The following is a 19462-nucleotide window of genomic DNA, read 5'->3' on the forward strand; positions in this document are numbered from 1 at the left end:
ATGTATGATATGTAGGTTTGAACACTGATGCTGTGACAATACTTTTTAAATCTTTTTTTGTAGATTCACAAATCTGGGTTGAGAAAAATGGTTTCATGTTGTGTGCGTGTATATATATATATATATATATATATATATATATATATATATATATATATATATATATATACATCTGAAATACATTATTAAAGCACACGCTAAGAAAAACATGCTTGTAATCATTTTATTATATGATTCCATATTTTGATTAAACAGTAAATTAAGTCATCACTACGTCCTCTAACATTAACAGTTCTACAATATTAAAGCAAAGTTAAATCAAGCCAAAAGACCAAGTTCAGCACTTGTAGAGAGTGTTGATCCTCAGGATGTCGATGGCGGACAACTCATTTCTCTGTCCAATCTTCACTGAAGGATCAGGGATAGGAGTGATGGTGTCCTGACCGTTGACGGAGAAAGCTGTTTTCCCATAGTGCATCACAGAGGAGTAGTCGTACAGCGTGTTGAGGTTGTTGGTTTTCTGTAGGTTGAAATTAGACTGCATTTTTGGGTCGATGTTTTCCCAGTTGATGGTGACGTACTGATCACGGTCACTCCTAGTATGCTCGTGGTAGAAACCGAGCGCGTGGTTCAGCTCGTGCTCGACGATGCCGTAGTAAACACAACCCAACCTGCTGAGAGAGACCACCTGAGCACCACCTGTTCTGCCCAGATTAGAGTAGCATCTGATTGAAAAGAGAGAAGATTGACCATGTCACTCACATCAACATGTGGACACTGTGCAGTAAAAGCGAATTAAAAAATGTTGAACGCCATTTACAGGTACAGGAATTGTTTCGTTGGTTCTCACCCGTCTTTGCTCTCGATGCTCAGGTAGTCAGTTTGATTTGTCCTGGGAACAAAACTAATGCAGGTTTTGCTGCGGAAGGTGGCCATGGCGTTGGCAATTACAGTCTTGTCAGAGGAAGCTGTAAAGAAAATGGCCAAAGCATTCATAAGAAATAAACAGAGACGTGTCATAATTGGACAATGTGAATAAGGAACTCTTACACTTACAGAAAACACGGCTCAGTGTGAAAGGCACCTCCACTAAGCCATTTGAGGACTTCTTCCAAAAGCAGTTTTTGGTGGCGCAGACCAGAGCGTTCCTGTTTCTTGGCAAGAGTATGTCTCCCTCCAACAGCAGTTCACTGGATCCTTCATACAGAGAAACAAAAAGGGATAAGGACAACAAAACCAATAAGCAGTAGGATAATGATGCTGGTGTAGTGCGGTTGAGATCAGCGAGTTATCAGACCGTTGTTGGTGGTGAGAATCTGTGTCGTGATGTCCACGTGCTGAGGTTGGTCGAGATGGAGAGCTTGCGAGAAGCCAAGCAGCAGGGTGAGAACGGAGAGAGACGCTCTGGACTCCATGATGCTTCAGTGTGTGATGATCTGGATGCTCCTTCAGCGTAGCTTGGTGACTGCATACTGTCATACCTGGCTTTTTATACACACGGACACATACAGAAACAACTGGGTGTGGTGTTCTGGGGATTAACGGTAGGCGTTAGTGTCCACTGTCTAATGTGTGGAACTAAAGGGAGGATCCTCTGCACTCAACACTCACTCTAATACCTTTCTGAATCAGAGCGGGAGTCGGGAGATTGTTTGGATATTCTGTACTAATGGATGGACCGTAGCTCTTAATTTGCTTAGTGATATAATGTATGTCTCAGGCTCTATTTTAGGGAGGGACTTGTATATTTAAAGGTCTTACTGTTTAACCCAAGATAAACAGCCCGGAAATTCTACTATGTGTTTTTGGTAATGTAATGTTTGTTTTTACAAGGAATGGAAGGTAACAACTGATTCTAGACAATTGGCTTGGAATTTTCTTGCACTCTTTCATATTTCTTAAAACATATTCATTAATTGTGTCCTCAGGGATGATAACATAGAGCTCCCACACCATTTTGTGTTTGTGTACCGCTCTGTCATTTTCATCTCATGATCTCCTCATGAGCATGTCCTGCACTTCAGAAAGGCTTTACAAAGCCCCTTGAAAATCCATCTGTTCTATACACACTAATTACACATTAATGATGTTTCATTTTCATAATTTAAGCATCTCCTCAGGATTCGCCATGTGTAAAAGTTACATTTATATGGACCCCAGCAGTACTCTGGCTGTCAGGGATTGGTTTCAATCCACACTGGTGCAGTGGCGCTTTTTTCTTGCACCATTTGTCTTGCACCAATTTTAGCACCACTGTTGCACCTCACATTACTATGAACAAGAGACCTTCCAGCTGTTCGAAATTGACAGTACAGACAGGCAAAACATTTATTAATGTACAACCCCAATTCCAAAAAAAGTTGGGACGCTGGGTAAAATGTAAATTAAAACAGAATACAATGATTTACAAATCTCATAAACCCCTATGTTATTCACAATAGAACATAGAAAACATATCAAATGTTTAAACTGAGTAAATGTACTACTTTAAGGGGAAAAATGAGGTAATTTTGAATTTGATGGCAGCAACATGTCCCAAAAAAGTAGGGACTGGGCAACAAAAGGTTGGAAAATAAGTGTTTCTAAAAGGAAACAGATGGAGGTCGATTGGCAACAGGTCAGTAACGTGATTGGGTATAAAAAGAGTATCTTAGAGAAGTGGAGTCTCTCAGAATTAAAGTAAACGAAGTGATGTCCTAAGTGGAGCAGGAAGGTGGAGCGATGGCCTGAGCAGAGCAGAAAGGCGGAGCGACGTCCTCAGCGGAGCAGGAAGACAGAACGATGTCCTCAGTAACATGGGAAAATGGAGCGACATCCATATAGAACCTTGGTGTAGTGGCATCCACGGCAGAGTAGGGAAGCAAAATGGAGCTCTTGGTTGCAACAGGAGGTGAAGAAACCTCTGTAGAACAGAGAGTCTGAGCATCGTTCTCCATCAACTTTGCAGGCTGAACTTCGTGGGCTGTGTCGTCAGTCTCAGGTATGAGGAGAACTCGGTTGATCGTGTCGTCAGTCTCAGGCTTGAGGAGAACTTGGTTAGTCATGATGTCTGCTTCAGGCCTGAGTAGAACTTGGTTGTCCGTGTCAGCAGACTTGGATGTGAGCATAAATTGGTTGTCCGTGTCAGCAGACTCTGGTGTGAGCAGAACTTGGTTGGTCGTGACGTCGGTTTCAGGCATGAGGAGAACTTGGTTGGTCATATCAACAGAGTCTGGTGTGAGCATAACTTGGTTGGTCGTGACGTCGGTGTCAGATATGAGCAGAAGCTGGTTGGTTGTGACGTCAGTTTCGGGCTGGAACGTGGCGTGGAAGGTCACATCATCGATCTCAGACAGGAACATCACATCGTTGACTTTTAGCTGGAACTTGGTGTGGGAGGTCGCCTCGTCGACCTCAGACAAGAACTTGGCATGGGAGGTCACCTCGTTGACCTCAGACAGAAACGTGTCTTGGGATGCAGTCTCTTCGACATTGGACAGGAACTTGGCATGACAGGCCGCTTCTTCGACCTCGGGCAGGAACTTGGGGTGAGAGGCCGCCTCTTCGACCTTGGACAGGAGCTTGTTTTGAGAGGTCGTCTCTTTGACCTCTGACCGGAACTTGGCTTGAGAGGTCACCTCTTTGACCTCTGACCAGATCTTGGCTCGAGAGGTCGCCTCTTTGACCTCAGACAGGAGCTTGGCTCCAGAGGTCATCTCTTCGACCTCTGACCGGAACTTGGCTTGAAAGGTCACCTCTTCGACCTCTGACAGGAGCTTGGCTCCAGAGGTCATCTCTTCGACCTCTGACCGGAACTTGGCTTGAAAGGTCGCCTCTTCCACCTCTGACATGAACTTGGCGTGAGAGGTCATCTCTTCGACCTCTGACAGGAACTTGGCGTGAGAGGTCATCTCTTCGACCTCTGACAGGAACTTGGCTTGGGAGGTCACCTCATTGACCTCAGACAGAAACGTGTCTTGGGATGCAGTCTCTTCGACATCGGACAGGAACTTGGCGTGAGAGGCCGCCTCTTCGACCTTGGACAGGAGCTTGTTTAGAGAGGTCGTCTCTTTGACCTCTGACAGGAACTTGGCTTGAGAGGTCACCTCTTTGACCTCTGACCAGATCTTGGCTCGAGAGGTCGCCTCTTTGACCTCAGACAGGAGCTTGGCTCCAGAGGTCATCTCTTCGACCTCTGACCGGAACTTGGCTTGAAAGGTCACCTCTTCGACCTCTGACAGGAACTTGGCGTGAGAGGTCATCTCTTCGACCTCTGACAGGAACTTGGCTTGGGAGGTCACCTCATTGACCTCAGACAGAAACGTGTCTTGGGAGGCAGTCTCTTCGACTTCGGACAGGAACTTGGTGTGAGAGGCTGTCTCTTCGATCTCTGACAGGAACTTGGTTTGAAAGGTCGTCTCTTTGACCTCTGACAAGAACTTGGCTTAGGAGGTCACCTCGTTAACCTCTAGCAGGACGATGACTTTATGCTGGAGCTTGGGAGATGAGACAAACTTGTAGGTCTCGAGCTAGAGCTCTGCAACTGAGGTCGCCACGTTGACCTCCGGCTGGACCACTTCGTGAGTCTCATATTGGAGCTCTGAGTAGGAGATCACCCAGTTTGCCTGCTCATAATAGTTAATGATGAACAGCACATCAGGTTCATCTCTGAGGCAGGGCTCCCCCAAAAGATCCTCAAGGACTGCCCTGGATTCTGGACTGTCGAACATCATCATGAATAGTCTAACAAACTGAGTGACATTCTCCAGTCCCCTGGATCCCATGGCTGCTAGAAGCTGTGCACACTGGCATGCTGGGCCACAAAACCGGGACAACAGGAACCCTAGCCATTGCTTCTCGTCGGGCTTGGGGTCTAGGCTAGAAAAGCAGATCTGGCAGTCCATAAGAAAATATTCAGGATCACCTGACAAACCAACATACAGCTCTGGGAGATCTACTATAGTTAACTGTGGAAACTGGATTGAATCCATAGCTGGGACAGTTTGCTTGGTTTTCCCTGTGTGACATCTCCTCCGTCTTCCTGCTGCATTCATGTTAAGGCGCAGTATTCTGTCACGTTCCGGGAGGTAAGGAAGGAAGAGCGACGTGTTCAGCGGAGCAGGAAGGCAGAGCGATGTCCTCAGCGGAGTTGGAAGGCAGAGCGATGTCCTCAGCGGAGCAGGAAGTTAGAGCGACGTCCTCAGTCTCCTGGTTCAGCTAAAGTCATTTTGCCCAAAGGGCCAGGACCGCCAGGGGAGGGGAGTGTTTTCTGGCGCTCTGGGAGGAGTGCCCTGGGGGGGGGTTTCTGTCACGATTTCACCTTGAGACAGCGCTGCAGTTTTCTCGAGCCAGATAAGAACGCGTAGTGAACGCACACTTTTTGGTTTTCAATGACCGTGACTTTGTTTACATTGGACACGTCTGTTATGATTATGTTCTGTCTCCGACCCATTTAGTCATTGGTTGTTTTCCAAAGGTATGTCAATATTGTGTTCAGCAGACATGTTTGGTAGACGTGTTCAGCAGAAATGTTCAGCAGAAATGCTCAGCAGAAATGTTCAGTTCAGCGGAAATGTCTGGCAGAAATGTCCGGCAGAAATGTTCAGCAGAAATGTTCAACAGAAATGTTTAGCAGAAATGTTTAGTTCAGCAGAAATGTTCAATAAAAATGAAACTGGAAAAAAAAATAAAAACAGAGCCTGGTGTATTAGGATTTTTATTACAGACTGCTTTATTGCAGTAAGCTATAAATTTGATGACTATTCTCAAAGCTTTTGTTTTATTTTTGTATACAGTGATTGTAGTGATATTATATGATTCCACATTTTGATTGCACAGTAAATTAAGTCATCACTACGTCCTCTATCATTAACAGTTCTACAATATTAAAGCAAAGTTAAATGAAGCCAAAAGACCAAGTTCAGCACTTGTAGAGAGTGTTGATCCTCAGGATGTCGATGGCGGACAACTCATAAATGAATGAATCAGGTAGATTGAGGTGGAGTTGCTGCTTTGCTTGGAATTAAATTTGCAGAATTACTGCCCATTTTCAAATCAGATTGAAGACCATTGATCTATATTATCATTTCACATCAGCCCCTGTCCTAGCACTTCCTCACCCTGACCTAGCCTTCATAGTGGATTTGGGAAGAGTCAGGTGTTGGGGTTGTAGCTGTGCTGCCAGTGATTGAATCATGATGAGCTTCACCCTTGTCCATCGTCGACTCATTAATTGACCCCCCACCAGAATTCTTTTATGGTCAAGCTGGCTTTGAACGTGCTGGCTAGAGGACACCAAACATATAATCCTGCTCTGGGCCAACCATAAAACCCAGCTCATATCCAGAAGCCACAAAATCTAAAATGTCTCCAAACCAGAGGAACACAACTGTTCCCCTGCTTTGACTCCACCCTGTCTTATCGCCTAGGTTCCACCTAACAGAACCAACATGTCTTTTTCCAGAAATTTGGAGTCACAAGAATCTAAACTCACCCCAGAATACAGGCACTCAAGCTCAAAGACTGTACCACCAATGTGTTGGGGAACTAAACCTATCATCAGGAGAGAACCACAAACGGAGCCAGACCTGAACACCAATCTACTAGGATGTTCTTTGATTCTTAAAGTTATTCAATTACTTCTAACACCTCACCCACAGAGTATGCAGACAGTGGAATTTCTAAAGAAACAGTTTTAATGCCCACCATGGAGAGGATGTCATGTCTTTAGTAGCTACCTGAGGTACCTGTACCCAAAGCGAGGAATACGTGGTGAGAAAACACCATCATCTTGGTAACTGTGGAAAGGATTTCTAAACCATTTCATTTTGTGTCTCTATCCAAGCTATCCTCAACTTAAACTGCTGATATAATATAATACTACCTCATGTCCTCCATTTGCATGGTCTCCACAGGATATTTCTGAGTTGAAAGAATCTTTTGTACAATATTTTGGTGCATCTCTAATCATCTCTTATCAGTTTCACCATTAGTCCCTTGGACTGTCCGATAGGTCCATCCATCCATCTTCTATACCGCTTTACCCTTATAGGGTGAACCAAAATTCATAGTTCACCCTATGTGAAGAGGGTATATACACAAGAGAACGTCATTAACAGTTCTCCACCACAACTCCCTGCGGTAGTCCAGTCTTTTGAGACAAATATTTGAATAACATTCTAACAACAGAGCCTGATATATTAGGATTTTCTTACAGGAAGTGATTTTCTTGCAGCGGAGTTAAAATTTGATGATTATCCTCAAAGTTTTGTTTTTACATTTATATGTAGTCGTACATGTCTAAGTGCTGGTTCAATTGTACTAAATGATATTCAATAAAATTGTTGTATATGTATGATATGTAGGTTTGAACACTGATGCTGTGACAATACTTTTTAAATCTTTTTTTGTAGATTCACAAATCTGGGTTGAGAAAAATGGTTTCATGTTGTGTGCGTGTATATATATATATATATATATATATATATATATATATATATATATATATATATATATATATATATATATACATCTGAAATACATTATTAAAGCACACGCTAAGAAAAACATGCTTGTAGTCATTTTATTATATGATTCTATATTTTGATTAAACAGTAAATTAAGTCATCACTACGTCCTCTATCATTAACAGTTCTACAATATTAAAGCAAAGTTAAATCAAGCCAAAAGACCAAGTTCAGCACTTGTAGAGAGTGTTGATCCTCAGGATGTCGATGGCGGACAACTCATTTCTCTGTCCAATCTTCAATGAAGGATCAGGGATAGGAGTGATCGTGTCCTGACCGTTGATGGAGAAAGCTGTTTTCCCATAGTGCATCACAGAGGAGTAGTCGTACAGCGTGTTGAGGTTGTTGGTTTTCTGTAGGTTGAAATTAGACTGCATTTTTGGGTCGATGTTTTCCCAGTTGATGGTGACGTACTGATCACGGTCACTCCTAGTATGCTCGTGGTAGAAACCGAGCGCGTGGTTCAGCTCGTGCTCGACGATGCCGTAGTAGACACAACCCAACCTGCTGAGAGAGACCACCTGAGCACCACCTGTTCTGCCCAGATTAGAGTAGCATCTGATTGAAAAGAGAGAAAATTGACCATGTCACTGACATCAACATGTGGACACTGTGCAGTAAAAGCGAATTAAAAAATGTCGAACTCCATTTACAGGTACAGGAATTGTTTCGTTGGTTCTCACCCGTCTTTGCTCTCGATGCTCAGGTAGTCAGTTTGATTTGTCCTGGGAACAAAACTAATGCAGGTTTTGCTGCGGAAGGTGGCCATGGCGTTGGCAATTACAGTCTTGTCAGAGGAAGCTGTAAAGAAAATGGCCAAAGCATTCATAAGAAATAAACAGAGACGTGTCATAATTGGACAATGTGAATAAGGAACTCTTTCACTTACAGAAAACACGGCTCAGTGTGAAAGGCACCTCCACTAAGCCATTTGAGGACTTCTTCCAAAAGCAGTTTTTGGTGGCGCAGACCAGAGCGTTCCTGCTTCTTGGCAAGAGTATGTCTCCCTCCAACAGCAGTTCACTGGATCCTTCATACAGAGAAACAAAAAGGGATAAGGACAACAAAGCAGTAGGATAATGATGCTGGTGTAGTGCGGTTGAGATCAGCGAGTTATCAGACCGTTGTTGGTGGTGAGAATCTGTGTCGTGATGTCCACGTGCTGAGGTTGGTCGAGATGGAGAGCTTGCGAGAAGCCAAGCAGCAGGGCGAGAACGGAGAGAGACGCTCTGGACTCCATGATGCTTCAGTGTGTGGAGGTGATCTGGATGCTCCTTCAGCGTAGCTTGGTGACTGCATACTGTCATACCTGGCTTTTTATACACACGGACACATACAGAAACAACTGGGTGTGGTGTTCTGGGGATTAACGCTAGGCGTTAGTGTCCACTGTCTAATGTGTGGAACTAAAGGGAGGATCCTCTGCACTCAACACTCACTCTAATACCTTTCTGAATCAGAGCGGGAGTCGGGAGATTGTTTGGATATTCTGTACTAATGGATGGACCGTAGCTCTTAATTTGCTTAGTGATATAATGTATGTCTCAGGCTCTATTTTAGGGAGGGACTTGTATATTTAAAGGTCTTACTGTTTAACCCAAGATAAACAGCCCGGAAATTCTACTATGTGTTTTTGGTAATGTAATGTTTGTTTTTACAAGGAATGGAAGGTAACAACTGATTCTAGACAATTGGCTTGGAATTTTCTTGCACTCTTTCATATTTCTTAAAACATATTCATTAATTGTGTCCTCAGGGATGATAACATAGAGCTCCCACACCATTTTGTGTTTGTGTACCGCTCTGTCATTTTCATCTCATGATCTCCTCATGAGCATGTCCTGCACTTCAGAAAGGCTTTACAAAGCCCCTTGAAAATCCATCTGTTCTATACACACTAATTACACATTAATGATGTTTCATTTTCATAATTTAAGCATCTCCTCAGGATTCGCCATGTGTAAAAGTTACATTTATATGGACCCCAGCAGTACTCTGGCTGTCAGGGATTGGTTTCAATCCACACTGGTGCAGTGGCGCTTTTTTCTTGCACCATTTGTCTTGCACCAATTTTAGCACCACTGTTGCACCTCACATTACTATGAACAAGAGACCTTCCAGCTGTTCGAAATTGACAGTACAGACAGGCAAAACATTTATTAATGTACAACCCCAATTCCAAAAAAAGTTGGGACGCTGGGTAAAATGTAAATTAAAACAGAATACAATGATTTACAAATCTCATAAACCCCTATGTTATTCACAATAGAACATAGAAAACATATCAAATGTTTAAACTGAGTAAATGTACTACTTTAAGGGGAAAAATGAGGTAATTTTGAATTTGATGGCAGCAACATGTCCCAAAAAAGTAGGGACTGGGCAACAAAAGGTTGGAAAATAAGTGTTTCTAAAAGGAAACAGATGGAGGTCGATTGGCAACAGGTCAGTAACGTGATTGGGTATAAAAAGAGTATCTTAGAGAAGTGGAGTCTCTCAGAATTAAAGTAAACGAAGTGATGTCCTAAGTGGAGCAGGAAGGTGGAGCGATGGCCTGAGCAGAGCAGAAAGGCGGAGCGACGTCCTCAGCGTAGCAGGAAGGCAGAATGATGTCCTCGGTGACATGGGAAAATGGAGCGATGTCCATATAGAACCTTGGTGTAGTGGCATCCACGGCAGAGTAGGGAAGCAAAATGGAGCTCTTGGTTGCAACAGGAGGTGAAGAAACCTCTGTAGAACAGAGAGTCTGAGCATCGTTCTCCATCAACTTTGCAGGCTGAACTTCGTGGGCTGTGTCGTCAGTCTCAGGTATGAGGAGAACTCGGTTGATCGTGTCGTCAGTCTCAGGCTTGAGGAGAACTTGGTTAGTCATGATGTCTGCTTCAGGCCTGAGTAGAACTTGGTTGTCCGTGTCAGCAGACTTGGACGTGAGCATAAATTGGTTGTCCGTGTCAGCAGACTCTGGTGTGAGCAGAACCTGGTTGGTCGTGACGTCGGTTTCAGGCATGAGGAGAACTTGGTTGGTCATATCAACAGAGTCTGGTGTGAGCATAACTTGGTTGGTCGTGACGTCGGTGTCAGATATGAGCAGAAGCTGGTTGGTTGTGACGTCAGTTTCGGGCTGGAACGTGGCGTGGAAGGTCACATCATCGATCTCAGACAGGAACATCACATCGTTGACTTTTAGCTGGAACTTGGTGTGGGAGGTCGCCTCGTCGACCTCAGACAAGAACTTGGCATGGGAGGTCACCTCGTTGACCTCAGACAGAAACGTGTCTTGGGATGCAGTCTCTTCGACATTGGACAGGAACTTGGCATGACAGGCCGCTTCTTCGACCTCGGGCAGGAACTTGGGGTGAGAGGCCGCCTCTTCGACCTTGGACAGGAGCTTGTTTTGAGAGGTCGTCTCTTTGACCTCTGACCGGAACTTGGCTTGAGAGGTCACCTCTTTGACCTCTGACCAGATCTTGGCTCGAGAGGTCGCCTCTTTGACCTCAGACTGGAGCTTGGCTCCAGAGGTCATCTCTTCGACCTCTGACCGGAACTTGGCTTGATAGGTCACCTCTTCGACCTCTGACAGGAGCTTGGCTCCAGAGGTCATCTCTTCGACCTCTGACCGGAACTTGGCTTGAAAGGTCGCCTATTCCACCTCTGACATGAACTTGGCGTGAGAGGTCATCTCTTCGACCTCTGACAGGAACTTGGCGTGAGAGGTCATCTCTTCGACCTCTGACAGGAACTTGGCTTGGGAGGTCACCTCATTGACCTCAGACAGAAACGTGTCTTGGGATGCAGTCTCTTCGACATCGGACAGGAACTTGGCGTGAGAGGCCGCCTCTTCGACCTTGGACAGGAGCTTGTTTTGAGAGGTCGTCTCTTTGACCTCTGATAGGAACTTGGCTTGAGAGGTCACTTCTTTGACCTCTGACCAGATCTTGGCTCGAGAGGTCGCCTCTTTGACCTCAGACAGGAGCTTGGCTCCAGAGGTCATCTCTTCGACCTCTGACCGGAACTTGGCTTGAAAGGTCACCTCTTCGACCTCTGACAGGAACTTGGCGTGAGAGGTCATCTCTTCGACTTCTGACAGGAACTTGGCTTGGGAGGTCACCTCATTGACCTCAGACAGAAATGTGTCTTGGGAGGCAGTCTCTTCGACTTCGGACAGGAACTTGGTGTGAGAGGCTGTCTCTTCGATCTCTGACAGGAACTTGGTTTGAAAGGTCGTCTCTTTGACCTCTGACAAGAACTTGGCTTAGGAGGTCACCTCGTTAACCCCTAGCAGGATGATGACTTTATGCTGGAGCTTGGGAGATGAGACAAATTTGTAGGTCTCGAGCTAGAGCTCTGCAACTGAGGTCGCCACGTTGACCTCCGGCTGGACCACTTCGTGAGTCTCATATTGGAGCTCTGAGTAGGAGATCACCCAGTTTGCCTGCTCATAATAGTTAATGATGAACAGCACATCAGGTTCATCTCTGAGGCAGGGCTCCCCCAAAAGATCCTCAAGGACTGCCCTGGATTCTGGACTGTCGAACATCATCATGAATAGTCTAACAAACTGAGTGACATTCTCCAGTCCCCTGGATCCCATGGCTGCTAGAAGCTGTGCACACTGGCATGCTGGGCCACAAAACCGGGACAACAGGAACCCTAGCCATTGCTTCTCGTCGGGCTTGGGGTCTAGGCTAGAAAAGCAGATCTGGCAGTCCATAAGAAAATATTCAGGATCATCTGACAAACCAACATACAGCTCTGGGAGATCTACTATAGTTAACTGTGGAAACTGGATTGAATCCATATCTGGGACAGTTTGCTTGGTTTTCCCTGTGTGACATCTCCTCCGTCTTCCTGCTGCATTCATGTTAAGGCGCAGTATTCTGTCACGTTCCGGGAGGTAAGGAAGGAAGAGCGACGTCCTCAGCGGAGCAGGAAGGCAGAGCGATGTCCTCAGCGGAGTTGGAAGGCAGAGCGATGTCCTCAGCGGAGCAGGAAGTTAGAGCGGCGTCCTCAGTCTCCTGGTTCAGCTAAAGTCATTTTGCCCAAAGGGCCAGGACCGCCAGGGGAGGGGAGTGTTTTCTGGCGCTCTGGGAGGAGTGCCCTTGGGGGGGGGGGGGGGGGGGGGTTCTGTCACGATTTCACCTTGAGACAGCGCTGCAGTTTTCTCGAGCCAGATAAGAACGCGTAGTGAACGCACACTTTTTGGTTTTCAATGACCGTGACTTTGTTTACATTGGACACGTCTGTTATGATTATGTTCTGTCTCCGACCCATTTAGTCATTGGTTGTTTTCCAAAGGTGTGTCAATATTGTGTTCAGCAGATATGTTTGGTAGACGTGTTCAGCAGAAATGTTCAGCAGAAATGCTCAGCAGAAATGTTCAGTTCAGCGGAAATGTCCGGCAGAAATGTTCAGCAGAAATGTTCAACAGAAATGTTTAGCAGAAATGTTTAGTTCAGCAGAAATGTTCAATAAAAATGAAACTGGAAAAAAAAATAAAAACAGAGCCTGGTGTATTAGGATTTTTATTACAGACTGCTTTATTGCAGTAAGCTATAAATTTGATGACTATTCTCAAAGCTTTTGTTTTATTTTTGTATACAGTGATTGTAGTGATATTATATGATTCCACATTTTGATTGCACAGTAAATTAAGTCATCACTACGTCCTCTATCATTAACAGTTCTACAATATTAAAGCAAAGTTAAATGAAGCCAAAAGACCAAGTTCAGCACTTGTAGAGAGTGTTGATCCTCAGGATGTCGATGGCGGACAACTCATAAATGAATGAATCAGGTAGATTGAGGTGGAGTTGCTGCTTTGCTTGGAATTAAATTTGCAGAATTACTGCCCATTTTCAAATCAGATTGAAGACAATTGATCTATATTATCATTTCACATCAGCCCCTGTCCTAGCACTTCCTCACCCTGACCTAGCCTTCATAGTGGATTTGGGAAGAGTCAGGTGTTGGGGTTGTAGCTGTGCTGCCAGTGATTGAATCATGATGAGCTTCACCCTTGTCCATCGTCGACTCATTAATTGACCCCCCACCAGAATTTTTTTTATGGTCAAGCTGGCTTTGAACGTGCTGGCTAGAGGACACCAAACATATAATCCTGCTCTGGGCCAACCATAAAACCCAGCTCATATCCAGAAGCCACAAAATCTAAAATGTCTCCAAACCAGAGGAACACAACTGTTCCCCTGCTTTGACTCCACCCTGTCTTATCGCCTAGGTTCCACCTAACAGAACCAACATGTCTTTTTCCAGAAATTTGGAGTCACAAGAATCTAAACTCACCCCAGAATACAGGCACTCAAGCTCAAAGACTGTACCACCAATGTGTTGGGGAACTAAACCTATCATCAGGAGAGAACCACAAACGGAGCCAGACCTGAACACCAATCTACTAGGATGTTCTTTGATTCTTAAAGTTATTCAATTACTTCTAACACCTCACCCACAGAGTATGCAGACAGTGGAGTTTCTAAAGAAACAGTTTTAATGCCCACCATGGAGAGGATGTCATGTCTTTAGTAGCTACCTGAGGTACCTGTACCCAAAGCAAGGAATACGTGGTGAGAAAACACCATCATCTTGGTAACTGTGGAAAGGATTTCTAAATCATTTCATTTTGTGTCTCTATCCAAGCTATCCTCAACTTAAACTGCTGATATAATATAATACTACCTCATGTCCTCCATTTGCATGGTCTCCACAGGATATTTCTGAGTTGAAAGAATCTTTTGTACAATATTTTGGTGCATCTCTAATCATCTCTTATCAGTTTCACCATTAGTACCTTGGACTGTCCGATAGGTCCATCCATACATCTTCTATACCGCTTTACCCTTATAGGGTGAACCAAAATTCATAGACCGCATTAACAGTTCTCCACCACAACTCCCTGCGGTAGTCCAGTCTTTTGAGACAAATATTTGAATAACATTCTAACAACAGAGCCTGATATATTAGGATTTTCTTACAGGAAGTGATTTTCTTGCAGCGGAGTTAAAATTTGATGATTATCCTCAAAGTTTTGTTTTTACATTTATATGTAGTCGTACATGTCTAAGTGCTGGTTCAATTGTACCAAATGATATTCACTAAAATTGTTGTATATGTATGATATGTAGGTTTGAACACTGATGCTGTGACAATACTTTTTAAATCTTTTTTTGTAGATTCACAAATCTGGGTTGAGAAAAATGGTTTCATGTTGTGTGCGTGTATATATATATATATATATATATATATATATATATATATATATATATATATATATATATATATATACATCTGAAATACATTATTAAAGCACACGCTAAGAAAAACATGCTTGTAATCATTTTATTATATGATTCCATATTTTGATTAAACAGTAAATTAAGTCATCACTACGTCCTCTAACATTAACAGTTCTACAATATTAAAGCAAAGTTAAATCAAGCCAAAAGACCAAGTTCAGCACTTGTAGAGAGTGTTGATCCTCAGGATGTCGATGGCGGACAACTCATTTCTCTGTCCAATCTTCACTGAAGGATCAGGGATAGGAGTGATGGTGTCCTGACCGTTGATGGAGAAAGCTGTTTTCCCATAGTGCATCACAGAGGAGTAGTCGTACAGCGTGTTGAGGTTGTTGGTTTTCTGTAGGTTGAAATTAGACTGCATTTTTGGGTCGATGTTTTCCCAGTTGATGGTGACGTACTGATCACGGTCACTCCTAGTATGCTCGTGGTAGAAACCGAGCGCGTGGTTCAGCTCGTGCTCGACGATGCCGTAGTAGACACAACCCAACCTGCTGAGAGAGACCACCTGAGCACCACCTGTTCTGCCCAGATTAGAGTAGCATCTGATTGAAAAGAGAGAAGATTGACCATGTCACTCACATCAACATGTGGACACTGTGCAGTAAAAGCGAATTAAAAAATGTCGAACGCCATTTACAGGTACAGGAATTGTTTCGTTGGTTCTCACCCGTCTTTGCTCTCAATGCTCAGGTAGTCAGTTTGATTTGTCCTGGGAACAAAACTAATGCAGGTTTTGCTGCGGAAGGTGGCCATGGCGTTGGCAATTACAGTCTTGTCAGAGGAAGCTGTAAAGAAAATGGCCAAAGCATTCATAAGAAATAAACAGAGACGTGTCATAATTGGACAATGTGAATAAGGAACTCTTACACTTACAGAAAACACGGCTCAGTGTGAAAGGCACCTCCACTAAGCCATTTGAGGACTTCTTCCAAAAGCAGTTTTTGGTGGCGCAGACCAGAGCGTTCCTGCTTCTTGGCAAGAGTATGTCTCCCTCCAACAGCAGTTCACTGGATCCTTCATACAGAGAAACAAAAAGGGATAAGGACAACAAAACCAATAAGCAGTAGGATAATGATGCTGGTGTAGTGCGGTTGAGATCAGCGAGTTATCAGACCGTTGTTGGTGGTGAGAATCTGTGTCGTGATGTCCACGTGCTGAGGTTGGTCGAGATGGAGAGCTTGCGAGAAGCCAAGCAGCAGGGTGAGAACGGAGAGAGACGCTCTGGACTCCATGATGCTTCAGTGTGTGATGATCTGGATGCTCCTTCAGCGTAGCTTGGTGACTGCATACTGTCATACCTGGCTTTTTATACCCAGGACACATACAGAAACAACTGGGTGTGGTGTTCTGGGGATTAACGCTAGGCGTTAGTGTCCACTGTCTAATGTGTGGAACTAAAGGGAGGATCCTCTGCACTCAACACTCACTCTAATACCTTTCTGAATCAGAGCGGGAGTCGGGAGTAGATGCAAACTTTATGAATCTTTTCTTCACAGTGCCACTGTGCTGTGTTGTAATTAGAGCTGGCCCAACGTTGTCCTGTTCCCAGTGGTCCACTGACATAAGTTATTTCTATGATAGAAAAAATTTTATTAAACACTCTATTTGGATTTATGAATCTAAACCATCAACAACTCTGAATTATTCTCTTGTTTCTGTGATGATTAAAAGTGGTTACTGGAATTTCTTTGTTTATGAAAAGATCTATGCTGTTGAGAAAAGAGAAACTACTACTTGTGTAGATTAGTTAGTCAGTATAATCAGGGAAAAGCAATGCAGTATCTATACATATCATTATCTTCAAATGTAGAAGAATAAACACCGTATTATAAGGTTCCAGTATAAAATACCATAACCTAGACCATAACAGAATATTGCATGCAAACATAAATCTTAGTACATGGGAAATAATTAAAATTCATTTTAATACCATTCTAAACTAAAAAGATTTAAATTGCCAGTGAAAAATAGATGGTGTAGTTTCGTATTTGGTTTAGATGAATTTGACCCATCTTCTCATTCAGCATTTCAACTCAGAATGCTTACCAATGCTATATAAGTTCTAAAGAATTAAACACACCTTTGTGTTGGTGTATATCAGATCATAGAATCCATAGGATTTCTGTGTGTGTGCATGTGGTTCCCTCCTGAGGATAGGTTTAGTTTACCAACGAATTGGTGGCACAGTCTTTGGGCTTGGGTGCCTTAATTCTAGGGACAGTTTTGATTCAAAATTTCTAGAGAAGACATGTGGATTCTGATAGCTGGAACCTAAGACAGAGTGGAGTCAAAGCAGGACAGGATCTCATGTGAAATGATAATATAGAGCAATGGTCTTCAGTCTGATTTGAATATGGTCAGTAATGCTGCAGATTTCATTCCAATCAAAGCAGCAACTTCACCTTAATCTACCTGATTCATTAATATATCAGGATTCTCAAACAAATATTAGGTGCCTTTCTAGCAAAAAATGTGGATATAAATTGCCTGAGTTAAATCAATGAAGATCAGATATTAATGACCAAAAACACATAGTAGAATTTCCGGGCTGTTTATCTTGGGTTAAACAGTAAGTTTAGTAAGTAAGGTTAAATATATACAAGTCCCTCCCTAAAATAAAGCCTGAGACATACAGTATATCATTCAGTATAATAAACAAACATTAAGAGCTACGGTCCATCCATTAGTACAGAATATCCAAACAATCTCCCGACTCCCGCTCTGATTCAGAAAAGTATTAGAGTGAGTGTTGAGTGCAGAGGATCCTCCCTTTAGTTCCACACATTAGACAGTGGACACTAACGCCTAGCGTTAATCCCCAGAACACCACACCCAGTTGTTTCTGTATGTGTCCTGGGTATAAAAAGCCAGGTATGACAGTATGCAGTCACCGAGCTACGCTGAAGGAGCATCCAGATCACCTCCACACACTGAAGCATCATGGAGTCCAGAGCGTCTCTCTCCGTTCTCGCCCTGCTGCTTGGCTTCTCGCAAGCTCTCCATCTCGATCAACCTCAGCATGTGGACATCACGACACAGATTCTCACCACCAACAACGGTCTGATAACTCGCTGATCTCAACCGCACTACACCAGCATCATTATCCTACTGCTTTGTTGTCCTTATCCCTTTTTGTTTCTCTGTATGAAGGATCCAGTGAACTGCTGTTGGAGGGAGACATACTCTTGCCAAGAAACAGGAACGCTCTGGTCTGCGCCACCAAAAACTGCTTTTGGAATAAGTCCTCAAATGGCTTAGTGGAGGTGCCTTTCACGCTGAGCCGTGTTTTCTGTAAGTGAAAGAGTTCCTTATTCACATTGTCCAATTATGACACGTCTCTGTTTATTTCTTATGAATGCTTTGGCCATTTTCTTTACAGCTTCCTCTGACAGAACTGTAATTGACAACGCCATGGCCACCTTCCGCAGCAAAACCTGCATTAGTTTTGTTCCCAGGACAAATCAAACTGACTACCTGAGCATCGAGAGCAAAGACGGGTGAGAAGCAACGAAACATTTCCTGTACCTGTAAATGGAGTTCGACATTTTTTAATTCGCTTTTACTGCACAGTGTCCACATGTTGATGTCAGTGACATGGTCAATCTTCTCTCTTTTCAATCAGATGCTACTCTAATCTGGGCAGAACAGGTGGTGCTCAGGTGGTCTCTCTCAAGAGGTTGGGTTGTGTTTACTACGGCATCGTGGAGCACGAGCTGAACCACGCGCTCGGTTTCTACCACGAGCATACTAGGAGTGACCGTGATCAGTACGTCACCATCAACTGGGAAAACATCAACCCAGAAATGCAGGCTAATTTCAACCTACAGAAAACCAACAACCTCAACACGCTGTACGACTACTCCTCTGTGATGCACTATGGGAAAACAGCTTTCTCCGTCAACGGTCAGGACACCATCACTCCTATCCCTGATCCTTCAGTGAAGATTGGACAGAGAGATGAGTTGTCCGCCATCGACATCCTGAGGATCAACACTCTCTACAAGTGCTGAACTTGGTCTTTTGGCTTGATTTAACTTTGCTTTAATATTGTAGAACTGTTAATGTTAGAGGACGTAGTGATGACTTCATTTACTGTTTAATCAAAATGTGGAATCATATAATAAAATGACTACAAGCATGTTTTTCTTAGCGTGTGCTTTAATAATGTATTTCACCTAAACAACATGAAACCATTTCTGTCATCGCAGAATCACAAATCTCAAAAAGATGTATTGACATTTTCAGGAAACACACAAGTGCTGGTACTCATTGGTTCTATTAATCGTTTCAACCAAGTCAAAGACATGATCCAAAAAACATGCAAAGGTCAGGGTATGTGCAAACACCAAAAACAAGGGCAGACAAGAGAAAAAACATACATGAATAACAGGTACTAGATCAAAACCAGGTATGCAAACACAATCTCAACCCAGCCCCCAGCCCCCAACCCCCCCCAAACACACACCCAAAGTCTCCATAAAACAAGGGAGATAGCAGTGTTTCCCACCAAGAGTTGTCCATGATGTGAAAACAAGTCAAAGAGTAAGCTGAACTAACAAACAAAATTACCTAAATAAAAAAATTCCAGTAAGAGAAAAGTCCCCTATTGACTTCAAATCTGATAAATAGTCTGCGCACATTAACAAA

At 43.5% G+C, this 19462-nt stretch overlaps 4 protein-coding genes across 4 annotated transcripts; 1 reads left to right on the forward strand and 3 right to left on the reverse strand.

Moving 5' to 3' along the window:
• Nucleotides 1-292: 292 nt before the first annotated feature.
• LOC128629249 (hatching enzyme 1.2-like) lies at nt 293-1415 on the reverse strand. The gene is made up of 4 exons (XM_053676456.1): nt 1298-1415; nt 1057-1260; nt 851-968; nt 293-725 (listed from the first exon to the last, which is right to left on the reverse strand). The coding sequence occupies exons 1-4, from the start codon at nt 1413-1415 to the stop codon at nt 338-340; spliced, it is 828 nt and encodes a 275-aa protein (XP_053532431.1). The 3' UTR covers nt 293-337.
• Nucleotides 1416-7618: 6203 nt separating this feature from the next.
• LOC108259525 (hatching enzyme 1.2) lies at nt 7619-8745 on the reverse strand. Its single transcript, XM_017459103.3, has 4 exons — nt 8628-8745; nt 8395-8535; nt 8189-8306; nt 7619-8063 (listed from the first exon to the last, which is right to left on the reverse strand). Exons 1-4 carry the CDS (start codon nt 8743-8745, stop codon nt 7676-7678), a joined length of 765 nt encoding a protein of 254 aa, XP_017314592.2. The 3' UTR covers nt 7619-7675.
• A 6214-nt stretch (nt 8746-14959) lies between these two features.
• LOC128629285 (hatching enzyme 1.2-like) lies at nt 14960-16090 on the reverse strand. Its single transcript, XM_053676665.1, has 4 exons — nt 15930-16090; nt 15689-15829; nt 15483-15600; nt 14960-15357 (listed from the first exon to the last, which is right to left on the reverse strand). Exons 1-4 carry the CDS (start codon nt 16045-16047, stop codon nt 14970-14972), a joined length of 765 nt encoding a protein of 254 aa, XP_053532640.1. The 5' UTR covers nt 16048-16090; the 3' UTR covers nt 14960-14969.
• Nucleotides 16091-17755: 1665 nt separating this feature from the next.
• Nucleotides 17756-18878, forward strand: LOC108259527 (hatching enzyme 1.2). Its single transcript, XM_017459105.3, has 4 exons — nt 17756-17873; nt 17966-18106; nt 18195-18312; nt 18438-18878. Exons 1-4 carry the CDS (start codon nt 17756-17758, stop codon nt 18823-18825), a joined length of 765 nt encoding a protein of 254 aa, XP_017314594.1. The 3' UTR covers nt 18826-18878.
• Nucleotides 18879-19462: the final 584 nt, after the last annotated feature.

Source organism: Ictalurus punctatus, chromosome 27 (genome assembly GCF_001660625.3).
Source record: "Ictalurus punctatus breed USDA103 chromosome 27, Coco_2.0, whole genome shotgun sequence".
Lineage (NCBI taxonomy): Eukaryota > Metazoa > Chordata > Actinopteri > Siluriformes > Ictaluridae > Ictalurus > Ictalurus punctatus.

Excerpts from the sequence above, each read along its gene's own strand:
- LOC128629285 (XM_053676665.1), bottom strand. The coding sequence starts at position 16,047 with ATGGAGTCCAGAGCGTCTCTCTCCGTTCTCACCCTGCTGCTTGGCTTC. Across the intron at positions 15,830-15,929 it reads GATTCTCACCACCAACAACG|GATCCAGTGAACTGCTGTTG; the intron begins GTCTGATAACTC and ends CTCTGTATGAAG. Across the intron at positions 15,358-15,482 it reads AGCATTGAGAGCAAAGACGG|ATGCTACTCTAATCTGGGCA; the intron begins GTGAGAACCAAC and ends CTTTTCAATCAG.
- LOC128629249 (XM_053676456.1), bottom strand. The coding sequence starts at position 1,415 with ATGGAGTCCAGAGCGTCTCTCTCCGTTCTCACCCTGCTGCTTGGCTTC. Across the intron at positions 969-1,056 it reads CACACTGAGCCGTGTTTTCT|CTTCCTCTGACAAGACTGTA; the intron begins GTAAGTGTAAGA and ends TTTTCTTTACAG. Across the intron at positions 726-850 it reads AGCATCGAGAGCAAAGACGG|ATGCTACTCTAATCTGGGCA; the intron begins GTGAGAACCAAC and ends CTTTTCAATCAG.
- LOC108259525 (XM_017459103.3), bottom strand. The coding sequence starts at position 8,745 with ATGGAGTCCAGAGCGTCTCTCTCCGTTCTCGCCCTGCTGCTTGGCTTC. Across the intron at positions 8,536-8,627 it reads GATTCTCACCACCAACAACG|GATCCAGTGAACTGCTGTTG; the intron begins GTCTGATAACTC and ends CTCTGTATGAAG. Across the intron at positions 8,064-8,188 it reads AGCATCGAGAGCAAAGACGG|ATGCTACTCTAATCTGGGCA; the intron begins GTGAGAACCAAC and ends CTTTTCAATCAG.
- LOC108259527 (XM_017459105.3), top strand. The coding sequence starts at position 17,756 with ATGGAGTCCAGAGCGTCTCTCTCCGTTCTCGCCCTGCTGCTTGGCTTC. Across the intron at positions 18,107-18,194 it reads CACGCTGAGCCGTGTTTTCT|CTTCCTCTGACAGAACTGTA; the intron begins GTAAGTGAAAGA and ends TTTTCTTTACAG. Across the intron at positions 18,313-18,437 it reads AGCATCGAGAGCAAAGACGG|ATGCTACTCTAATCTGGGCA; the intron begins GTGAGAAGCAAC and ends CTTTTCAATCAG.